Source organism: Eulemur rufifrons, chromosome 10 (assembly GCF_041146395.1).
Source record: "Eulemur rufifrons isolate Redbay chromosome 10, OSU_ERuf_1, whole genome shotgun sequence".
In the NCBI taxonomy this organism is placed as follows: Eukaryota; Metazoa; Chordata; class Mammalia; order Primates; family Lemuridae; genus Eulemur; species Eulemur rufifrons.
In genome coordinates, this window is record NC_090992.1 from 24,574,367 (window position 1) to 24,586,635 (window position 12,269).

The following is a 12,269-nucleotide window of genomic DNA, read 5'->3' on the forward strand; positions in this document are numbered from 1 at the left end:
TAATTCAAAGAAAGGATACCAAATATTATAAAGTTATCAAAACAAACACTCCCTTCCCCCCCCCCCCCCCCCCCCCGCAAGCTTTTTTGAAAAGGGGAAAATAGTAGTCACATAATCCTTGTATGTATAGATTTGAAGGTAGGTGATGTAAGGGGACCTTAAAAAGGTATGGTCCCAGCACAGTGTGGGGTCCAAGGTACAATAATCAGAAATGCTGTCAGGTTTCTCTTCCCAGCTAGACTTCTTTATATATTTGTTTTGATATTCCTGGTACTTTAAGTTATTGATACAAGTGCATTTTTTTCCTATTGATTGTTTCATTGTATCCTGCCATGGCTACGTAGATTTGATTAACAACCCTTTCAGTTCATGCTTCTTCATTGGTAGATAAACACATTTTTAGTCTATCGATAAGTTCCCAAGGAATTCACTAGGCCAGCAGAGAGGTTCTTTCGTATATCTGGGAGAATAAACAAACAAAAAAAGGACAGAGCAAGTTTATAGACAGGGGCCATATTTCAGCAGCTTTCTTTCTCCTTTGGTAACATGTCAAAAATGCAGGTGATTTAAATTTCCTTGCACATAGAGGAATGAAGAAGTTTGGAATTTTTATGCATGATCAGGACCTGTGTTTGGGAAAATGTAAACTCATCACAGTGGAAAATGTGTTGTTTGGAGTCTGGGGGTGAAAACAAAGCTGATGGTTTTGGAGAGATTGCCGGAGCCAGATGGCCTAGTACTTCCCCAGTCTGGCGGTCCAACTGCTCCCTCCTGGATAATATACAGCCATTTGTTCGGGGATATTTACGCTAGAGCTGTTTCCATGTGAATGTTTGAACAGCATTAAAAACGAACATATTAGTAGAGATGCTTTTATTGAACTTGTATGGCTGTACAGATAGTCTGTTTTCTCCTTCTTTACTTATATTGCTGAGAGAAATGAAGGCGTATTTGGACATTGGTGGATTGTTTACATAGTTGTTGAGCAAGAATGATTTGGTCTCAGTGAGTAATTAAAATATATAAGTGTTTGGAATCCGACTAATGGAAATAATGGCAGCGCCTACCTTGAAGCTCTGTTGTGAGAATTAAATGAATTCATACATGTGTAAAGGACTTAGAACAGTGACTGGCAAATATTAAGTGCTTAATAAATTATCTGCTTTTATTATTTTATTATTATTATTGCTCCATTAAGTTGACAAAGCCAATTTTATCTACTAATATAGATACATAGTTACCATATGAGTGAAATACCTTTTATTACTGCTAGAAAAAACTATAACATGGGATTGTTAGAACGATTTAGTTTTTTTCCTGGCATTTGACTAATATAAGGGGTTTTAGTTCTTTGAGACATAAAAGATGCATTCTAAAGCTAATTGCTTTTGGTACACGTTCTCTTTTTATTAAGGACTGTGATGTAACTGAACAGCATACTGAATATGATATCATTCCTTTGCAACTTTTCCTAATTCACTTTTGAACACAGGCCTGCTTAGCTGCTGAGCTGAAATTACATCTTTGCAAATTGTTCACCAGTAGCCAAGCTGCTAATTGAAGCAAAATAATTTTTTAAATTTTATCCCACTATTAATGTTGGATTGCTGTTTTACACAATTGTTTATGAAATGTCAGATTTGTAGTGTTTTCTTTGGCATGGTTTAATTTTCAACTAGCACTCCTTCACCTACTGGAAATTTCTAGGACCACATTAGCTAGCACCATTTTTCTTTTTTTAAAAAAATAGCAACCAGTAGAACTTGGTGGTTGAATGTAATGATTATTATTACAGTGTGTTGATATTGTGGGTGTTCGTGTTGTTTTTTGATTAGTTTAGTTCTTGGTAATTTGCTACCAAAGGCTTGTTGACAGTTTGCATTCAGAGGACATTCCACTTTTGGTTGAAGGAGGTACTTTGTACATTCATGAACTTATTCTCTAAGGTAACAAATTAGGTTTCACCTTTTATTTTGTAGGTAGAAAAGGAGTCACGTATTTTCAAGGTTACTGTTTTGATTTAAAAGAAAATTAGGAGTTTTTGCTAGTTATAGACCTGCCTGCCTGCCTGCCTGCCTGCCTGCCTTCCTTCCTTCCTTCCTTCCTCTTTCTTTCTCTCTCTTTCTTCTCCTCTTCTTCCTCCTCTTCCTCATCTCTTCGTCTTCTAATGTTGGTTTGTAAACCCAGAAAGACTCCTAATGAAAACATTTTGTTCTTAAAACCCTTCAGATATTGCTTCACCAAAGTCAGAAGTATTCTTCTCACTCCCTTTATTTTGGCATGGAACACAAAGAGTTAAAACTATTAGAAAAGTAAATACAAAATAGCCATGCTCAATTCTCTGTATTTCCTTTGGCATCCTATTGAAGTGTGATCCTGGTGTATGTTCAGTGTGTATTTTTGGTTTTACTGTGTGGTCTTTATCCATAGTAAGTTTCAATTAGCTTTTTAAGATTCAGTGGTATTTTAGAAAAGCAAGAATGAACTATACGTCACAAGATGCCTTCTAAAATAGGAGCAATTGAGACAGGTTTTATATATTGATTGACTTATTTATTTTCGAAGATGTTACAGGTTAATTTATAAATGAGCATTTGAAATGATGGCATTTTTATTCCCTAACAGTAAAATTTCCAGCACTGTTTTTGTCTAAGGATGTGAAAGTTTTAACAGTTTCTATGTTTTCTTCTTCTTTAGTTAGCTGTAAGAAATTGTTCTGGAAAAACCTTGAATTGAAAGTGAAGAGAGTTTTAAAAAATAACATGTAGTATTTTCTGTCTGCTTATTAGAGTACAACAGTAGGAAAGGGAAGCTAGTATATAAAAATAAATAAATCTGCTCAAACTATGTCCAGTTTTGACAACTTGTTTATCAATTTCACCAGGTTTTTAAAGTTGAGATGAAGTTAATGCTGTTTATTATTTAAGTTTTCTTCCTGTACCAGCATTCCTGCCACCTTAAGAAATTTATTTGCCATTGGCAAGATTAATTTAAAGTTCATTTTCTACTTGATATTGCAGTTTTTGTTTCTTAGGTTACAAATCTCAACTTGATTCGCCATCAATTGATTTATTTAAATAATATATTTTATATGCTTCTCTCCTCCTCCCGTCCATCTATGTGGCAGGCCTCCCATCCTCACTTCTGATGAACACATTGATTTATTTAAACCACAGTTGTCTTTGTCCCTCTCACAGCAGACAACCTTCCTCACAGTGAGCAGACGCATGATTTACTATGGAGGATGAAAATAAGCCTTCTTCTTGGTGCTCCATTGTCTGGGCCCTAAACCAGCTGTCTATTAAAATGGTTTCACTGAAAATAGTCAATGCTGTTTATATGCTTCTGTGATCTCCCAGCTGATCCAACCTCAACCAGCTTCACTTATACCCCACAGAGGCACATATTTAAATTAGGAGGAGAGGCAGGAACTTCACCCTAAGTTGGTGTTAGAGGTTCCATATCCTTTTGGGCTTAAAGTCTGGGTTTGCTGAACTGTGAACGAGTCTTGATGTGTGTGCTAAACGTAGATGGTAGAGATTCGATGTGAAGCTATTAGCTGGAGGGAGAACTTGGTGGCATTTTAAAAAACTCTTATTGTTGTCGCTCTGCATCAGAGACATTCGCCAAAATAAATTTATCATATCTTCTTATATTGGGTCTCATCACAATGTTGATTTCTGGACCTTTACCTTATATATGATGTGTGTGTGTGTGTGTGTGTGTGTGTGTTTTAACAAGCTGCTTTTTCAGTAAAAAAAAAAACAAAAAACAAACAAAACTGTTTGCATGAGGTTGCAGGTAGATCTGCCTTTGACTGAATTCCACTCTGGAGCTAACCCCGTTAAACGGAGGTTCTAGGTTAACTCTAATTACAGAATTTTTGCCCTACTCCGCAGTGGAGTTTTACTTGCTTTTATTTCAAAAGTTACAGAAGCAACATTTCTTTCTCTGCTTTTATGTGCTGAAAAACATTGTTCTTTGGAGGCTTCAAGGAGAAGAGTAGAAACTCCATGCTTCCACCCCTCCCCAGAGATCCTGGCTATTTCTGAGCAAATCCAAACCAATGGTTTCATTTTTCTATGCTTGATTTGGAGAAAGATTCTCTGTTTTGACTCTGCTGCCAGAAGCGAAGTGGCGGTTTGGTATTTGGTAAAGAGATGTATTATGGAGGCTCTGGTCCTTAAACAAGTCACGTTCAGTCACCAAAGGAATAACACAGGAATTCTGGACGTCTGTGTCATGCACTCTTTGGGGGAGTCGTGAGCATATTTGCATTGCAGCATGTCTTTCACTGAACATCACGAGGGGCCCACTGATTTCAATGGAACCAGCAGTCTCAGTAAAAATAATATTCCTATCATCTAGAAAGAATCAAAATGAGAACTTCTGATGTAACTGATAATCCCCCATCTTCCCAAAAAAACAAACTTTTTTTTTTTTTTAGAGTAGGGGAAACCCCATTAATATTTGTGAATATATTTACCAAGTTACTTGTTTTAGTTTAGCATGACAAATACTAAAGTTGAAACAGAGGTTATCAAGAGTATTAAGAGAACATACAAACAATTTAGTGATAATAGGATTTAGCAGAAATGCGTCATTAGAATTTTTTAGCACCATGTATGAGATCTAATCAGTAATTTATTGTAGGGTTTTTTTTTTTTATTATTTTTCAGCAGTGATTGCAGGAAATAAAGCAGGCAGATATGATTTTTGGTTTTCAAAACATTTTCAGTAATGCGTTTTCTTGAGTAAAGGAACTTTTTAGGAATTTGAAAAGGTCTTTTAAGAATACAGGAAAGAGCCATCTATGCATGCTAAAACTAGTGGATGAAAATTTGAGGCATAACAGGATATTAACATAATGTAGATCAGTAGTCCCCAACCTTTTTGGCACCAGGGACCAGTTTCATGGAAGACAATTTTTCCACAGACTGGAGTTGGGGGGAGGAGGGGCATGGCTCAGGGATGATTGAAGCATGAAACCTAGATGGCTTGGTTTTGTGCTCCTATGAGAATCTGATACCACCGCTGATCTGACGGGAGGTGGAGCTGAGCTGTGGGGAGCGGCTGTAAATACAGATGAAGCTTCTCTTGCTAGCCCACCACTCACCTCCTGCTGTGCGGCCAGGTTCCTAACAGGCCACAGACTGATACTGGTTCTTGGCCCAGAAGTTGGGGACCGAAGATATAGTTTATCTCCCCAGAAGAGAATTATAATTAATAGGGTAAAGTAATAACTTTACAGTGGGAAAACCTGGATGATAATTTCTGGTAGATGGCAGGCACCACGGTAACGAAATGGTCAGAATTTACGTTGTCAGTAGTGGAACTGGAACTTGTCGATAACAGGATTTGATATACTGAGAAGAACTCAGCATCACCTCTGTGGTATTCATGACCTGAAGTACATAACTTTAATGTCAGCCTGAGGAAACTTAGACAAACCCAAATTGAGGGATGTTCTACAAAATAACTGGCCTGTATTCTTCAAAAATATCAGTGTCATGCAATACAAAGGCTCAGGAATGTTCTCTATGAAAGGAGACATGACCACTGAATGCAGTATTGGATTTTCTTTTGCTATAAAGGACATTATTGGGTAATTGGTGAATCTCACTAGCGTCTGTGTATTAGATTATCATATTATATCAATGTTAATTTTCTGATTAGGGAATTTTACTGAGTTATGTAAGAGAATTTCTTGTTTTAAGGAAATACATGCTGAAGTATTTAGGGCATGTCTGCAATTTACTAATAAATGATTCAGGTAAAAAGAACAGAAAAGAATAAAGTAAATTTAGTAAAATGCAAATATTTGGGCAGTCTGGTAAAATATGAGTAAAGAGTATCCTTGGAATTCTTTATATATTCTTGTAATTTTTCTATAAGTTTACAATTATGTCAAAAAATTTAAAAGATAGAGGGTTATGATAGGCTAGCCATAAAAAAATGGTTTTGATGGGCCAATGGTAGAGAAATATTTTCTCCTCATGCAAGTACCTTTCCTCATTTTTTAATTTGTTGCAATGTTTATTTTGTAATGTGGTCAGATATCATAATCACAGTCTGCTCCGAGGATCTATATGCACTTGGTCTTAGCTGTGCCCGTCATTTACAGGTTCTGAAAGTCTCAGGTTCCAAAATAAAGCACACTAGAGCTAAGTACAAGTTAGTCACTGCAACATCTCTAAGTACTACATAAGAATAGTCTCTGGTTAATTTAAGTAGTTTTGTCACCAAGAAATTGAGGGTTATAGGAATGTGTGAAAATAATTTTATTAACAATTTGAAGCTGTGTGATATTAGCATTATGCAGTGATACAGTGTTAAATTAGTTAAATGTATCCCAGTACAGAGCACTGCTCTGCTAATAGCTGTGTGTTTTTCTTTGGCCCAGGTATTAACATGTAGATACATGAGAAAGCTGAGGTCCCAGGAACCTTCTTGGTGTCCTTAAGCAAAGCATTTATATACGCATTACAAAAAAAAAAAAAAAAAAAAAGACAAAAACATCTTGGCTGGTGAGGTGGTTTGGTACTCCAGATTTTGAGTCAGATGTAATTCTTAGTTTAGGGAGATAACTATGGCTTAAGCCCACACACACAGCATATGCCCACAAGTATTCCTGTTTGGGTGAGTGTACACCCAGTGAGAGCACATGTTTTCAGCCTATTGATGGAAAGAGGGATTTTCCCTGATTGATGAATCATTTCACAGATGACACAGTTAGTGAATAGACTCATGAGCTTCCCCCACATTTGTTTTCTACTCCTCACCCCTAGAAGACTAAATTTGGGGCCTGGAAGTAGTCAGGTGGGAAGGCAAATCTGTAGCATTTCAAAATCAAATCCACAGGCTCTTCTATATTTTAAATAAATAGCATCTCAATCTGCTAAGCTTTCTGGGGTTTTCCTCCTGTTGAAGAGAGTTATTTTTATTCTGTATTAAAAGGAGGATGGTGGTTGTCTTGACGACAGAAGCCCATGCCACACAGTAGTCCAAAGGTGTGCATGATGATGAGGGGTTGGCAGGGCTGGGAGGAACATAGCCCGGTCCGCTCCATTTGGGTTGATCCTGAAACAATCAGCCCAGGAGGCCTTTGGCTCCTGAAAGCTAATTGGTCCTCAGTCGTGGTGAAGTGGTCAAGAACTCCCTAGTGAGAGTTTGTTTTCTCTGCTTGGTTCCACTCTTAGCTAAAATCATGCCTTTGCTTTCAGGCCATAGTGTATGAAGGCCAAGACAAGAACCCAGAAATGTGCCGAGTCTTGCTCACACATGAGATCATGTGCAGGTAAGAAACACTTGGGTCTCTCCCTTTAATTAACAAAGAGAAGATGAATCTGAAGATGAATTTGTGTTTCAAACCAAGGTGAACTTAGGCCTATTTTGGGGTATACGTTTATTTTGCTTCTATTCGATAATCTATAAAGAACCGTTAGACGTGAGTGTTTGGTGGGACAGTGTCAGGCATCACAGTGGTTCTCAGTTATTTATTAGATTTCATCCTGAAAGATGTAAATTTCCATTTTGATATCACACTGCTAATGGGCACAAAGCAGTACCTTCTCCTTCTCACTCACAATCGAATAAAATAGAATATAACCATTTTAGTGTTAATCTGTGCACTCAACTGCATTGCCAGTAAAGTGAGTAAGAATTCTATTGATGTCAGCAGAGGCCTCTGTTTGGGTAAGACTTGAAAGTTATAGTTCCCCTTTTTCATTCTCCCACTTAAAAATATGACCATCTGTACCTAGGCATCATTTCTCCTTAAATGGAGTGTGAGTTGCTTTTGGTTTTTTTTTCCCCTTGCATCTGATCTCTTAATTACCCTGTGGATAACTCTGACAATGTAGCTAACATTTCTCATAGATAGTGAGCTTTTGGAAGGATGGTAAAGATGAGCTCTAAAAGGTATAACATTCATGTTACCCACAAATGATTGTCTTTATTTTTGCCTGTAATCAGACCAAAGCTACATTTGGAAATAAGCAGATAGACCAAATTCACTTCCATGGCCTCAGCCTGGCCTCCACATATGGGGAAATAGACCAAGACATAGCCTTTTAACTTATGTTCTTATTCTTCATAAAATAACACCAGCACTTTGCTCCCAATGTATTCTGAATAATTGGATAAAGCATGAAGATGCCACTGTGCATCAGAGAAAGGCTACTAATTGCTTTGTTAGCCATGCAGGCTTTTCCTGGCACAAAGCTGGCTTGGCTGCTGATTGCTGCTGACCAGTTCTTTGGGGCTTTGGCTGCTGCTGTGGCATGGGTGGGCTTTCTCTGGTGTTCACAGACTTGTGGGGAAAGCAGCCTTTAAACTCTACAGGTGGAAATAAACTAAAAAGGGCTTAAATGTGCTTTTGAGTGAAATCCTAAATATTAACTTCTTCTATGTCTACGATTATATATGTACATAACATTTTCATTTTTTCCTTCCTGGGGAAAAAAAACATACTTCTAATATAGTATTCTAAAATATACAGGAGTTTCACAAGTTTTCACTTCAGTGATTTGTAAAACTTGTTAATTATTACAAAAGCCAGTTGTTTTTCTCTAACCTTAAAGCAGTAGCTGAACCCCAAAGTATGGTCATGGATTTCTTATGTTACTAGGCAAAAAATGAGTGTTATATTGTACATAACAATTGTACAGTAAAGGTGAGTTGCACCTTTCAGAGTTAAATAAGGAAAATTTATTTTGAAAAACATTAAAACATGACCTCCTTCATCTTACTATTTTTTCGACCATATCTCTGTTTTAGCTTCTTACAATTAGCATGTCATTAGAATGAATTTTCCATGTTCTCCTATATGTGATTCTAGCAAAATGGGAAACAGACAGGAAGATGGATCTCAACCGATAGGCCAAATAATATCTATATATCATAGATTTGCATCTCATATTTGCACATGTTTGGACTATGCTAGAAATAATTCTATTCTTGAAATACTTAAAGATATATTATGCCTTTCACACACAGGCCTACCCTCTATTAATGCAGTTTATATTTTTCTTGTTTTTAAAATTCATTGGTCCAAAGTACTTTATTATGCTGGTTGGTGTGCTTTACTGCTGATGTTCTTTCTGTTTTTCAGAAGCATAAAAATTGCAAAAATAAAATTCTCAAGCCACTGAAGGCAAATGATGATGTTTGTACTGCTTGGCTAAGAGAGAAAAGCCATATTCAAAATGTCATCCTGCTAATGTTACAGATTATGGTTTTCCTGGCTGCCTATAGATGTGTAAGGGGTACTGTTTGTTTACCAGGCCGCCATGACCCTATTACACAAACCTGTCATCTATTGTGTGGCTAACAGTCTTTTAAATTGCAAATCTGATGCTCTTTAGGGGGCTTTAGGAAAAAAATTCTCACTTTCCACACCATCCTATTTCTCTTGATTTCTTGCCTGTTGTAAGTGGAAGTTGGGATGTGCTGAATTTGCACCAGGGGTGCAAATGCAGGCTCAATTATAAGCATAAAATTAGAGTCTGTTCACCATTAATCAGGCTGGCTAATTGCTATGCACCACCATTAGCCATATGGTGTGAAAGACAGCTTGCTCTCCCCAAGATGAAATTTCTTCATTGCAGACATGAAATAGTGAGGGTCCTGGATTTTAAAATAGCTTGTTTTAGATATTTAATTTCTAAACAACTTTCTGCAGTGCTTTTTATCAAAGCTAACGGCACAATAAAACTTTGTGTTGATGTCACGAAAGCTGTATATTTATAGTATGTTGGCTATGGAGAAGGAGACACAGAGAATTTAGATTGATGAGACAGGGCTTGGTATGATTCTGTTTGTTGCAGGCAAAGGAAAAAAGAAAAAAAGAAAAACACCAGAGAGTTGTGTCTCAGGTGGTTGCAAATTTTAAAAATCTATTGTGTTCTGTTGAGAAGGTGACCCCGTTGCCTGGGGCTGGATAAAGGACTAGCCACTATTGGATAATAATTATTACCACTCAGAGACAAAAATCTCTTGGCCTTGATGACGTGGGGTTCTTTCTGTGGAATTCTGAGTTTCTGCCTTTTTGGTCAACTGGAATCTGTCACACCGATCGTCATTACATTTTGCTAATACCTAGTGGTTAAGTTCTTAAAATGAGATGGCCCCATAGATGATTTTTGAAAGCACGATTCCATAGGGGATCTGACTATAAGGAAATCCTGACATCCTGTGTTTAAATGTGGATGGAAAATAGGAACTATGCTTGGTAGGTGAACTGGTTCCCAGTGCTCTGTTTAGGAAAGCACTCTTGTTTCATCATCAGTGCCTGCTTTCTTGTAGGGCCTTGAGTTCTCAGGGCTGCTTGGTCCCTTGATATGCATGGTTTCTTCAGGGAAGCATCCCTGGCTCTTGGCCTGAGTCAAGTCTCATTGTTATGCAATCCTGTATACAGGAGTCCCCCAATCCATGGGAGATACATTCAGAGACCCCCAGTGGATGCCTGAAACTGTGGATTGGATTGTTCTGGACCCTATAGAGAGTATATTTTTTCCTTATACATACTGATAAGGTTTGATTTATACATTAGGCACAGTATGAGATGAATAACAAGAACTAATTATAAAATAGAACAATTGTATATTGTAATAAAATAAAATATATTGTAATAAAAGTTATGTGGATATGGTCTCTCTCAGAATATCTTAATGAGCCGTACCACGGGTAACTGAAACCGTGGGAAGTGAACCCACGGAAAGGGGGGCCACTGCACACTGTGCTTTTCCTTCATAGCCCCCTGCACACTTGGAACTGTGTGCCCACAGTCTGTCTTCCTTCGTGGGACTAATTGCTCCTTGCAGGCAGGGAAAGTACTTGGTTTTCCTCTGTGCCTCTGTTGTCCCATTTGTGAAATGGGGGAGATAATATCACTTACAGGGTAGTGGTGAAATTAAATACTATAATCCCCATAAATGCTTATCACAGTGCCTGCCTGACACATGGTAAGTACTGAATGTCTATTGTTATTATTAATAGTAGCAGTATTAGTATTGAGAGAATCGGTGGCAGCAATAGTCACAGTGTCTAGCAAAGTACCTGGCACATAGTTGCTCAGCAGCGATGGTGAGAGAACATTGAGAGGAAGTGAAGTTATACAATGTTGATGTACTTTGTCCGTTCTGGTTGTGGTGTTTAAAAATGCTTTCATTCATTCTTTTAGCACCTACTATGTGCAAAGCACCGTGGAATGCAAAGCCCAAAAAAATGCCAATAGGAGAGCTTGTGGCTTAGCCTGGGAGATGAGACCTGTTGGCAGACAGCTGGACTGCACTCTAGAAAGGGCTCAATGTGATGAGAGGTCGAGGCAAAGGGCTTTGCCTGTTCAGAGAAGGGTGGACATACTTGGAGCTGCGTAGTAGCAGCGGGAACGGAGAGGGGTGAGATAGGAGAGGGGTTTTAGAGGGTATATGAAGAAGTGTTTGGGCACCTTTGTTGGCGGTCCAGGCAGGGATTCTCTGTGCGGAGGTCTGCAGGTGGGTAGACCCGAGTCCTAGAGCTGGGAAGAGAGTTGTGGCCAGAGAGAGCCGACTTCAGAGGTCTTTTCCCAAGAGTGAGAATGGAAGTTGTGGGCTTAGATGGGGTTGACAAGAGTGGGAGAAAACAAAGAGGGGAGACCATAGATACATCCCCTAGGGGGTAATCACATTGAGCAAGGAGGGAGGGCCTGGTAGAGAATCAGGAAAAAGAATCTTGAGCATACAGGGGATAGAAATAAAAGGAAGGTGTTTCAAAGACGGGGAGTCACCCTTTTCATAAATGCTAGACAGATCCAGATGGATGTGAAGACTGAGAACGTACCAGGTCACTAGTGAACTTTGACAGGAGATTCAGGGAGGTCCTGAGGCCTGGATGCCAGGATTAGGGGGATGAGGGGACAGGGAGTGATGGCGACTCTGACAGGAAGGATGTTGGGCAGTGCAGAAACTCAGAGAAAAGAAAGAACAATGTTTTTTAATTTTTTTTTTTAGAAGAGTGGGAAACCTTGACAATGTTTGTAAGTTGAGCGCAAGAATTAACTAGGGAGGGAGGAGTTGCAAATGCAAAACAGGAGGAATCACTTATAGGGCCGGTCCCAGCTGAGGCAGAAGAGGAAGGCCCTGCGAACTCAGGTGCTTGAGTTAGTGTTACGACGTCAGAAAATTTACCTTAAGATGTGGGAGGAAGATAGAAGATAAAAGAGTCTGTAATATAGAATAGATTCTTAAAAAGTAGTCGTCCTTATAACTATTAATCGGACTATTCTGATA

At 38.4% G+C, this 12,269-nt stretch overlaps 1 protein-coding gene across 16 annotated transcripts in view; it reads left to right on the plus strand.

Annotated features, from left to right (window-relative positions):
- Positions 1–12,269, plus strand: part of EBF1 (EBF transcription factor 1) — a 385,100-nt gene that overhangs the window by 7,879 nt on the left and 364,952 nt on the right. For all 16 annotated transcript variants that reach the window (XM_069484298.1, XM_069484282.1, XM_069484285.1 and 13 more), the window contains exon 5: positions 7,224–7,297. In XM_069484298.1, coding sequence (XP_069340399.1) covers positions 7,224–7,297 — 74 coding nt within the window. The remainder of the gene's footprint in view (positions 1–7,223; positions 7,298–12,269) is intronic.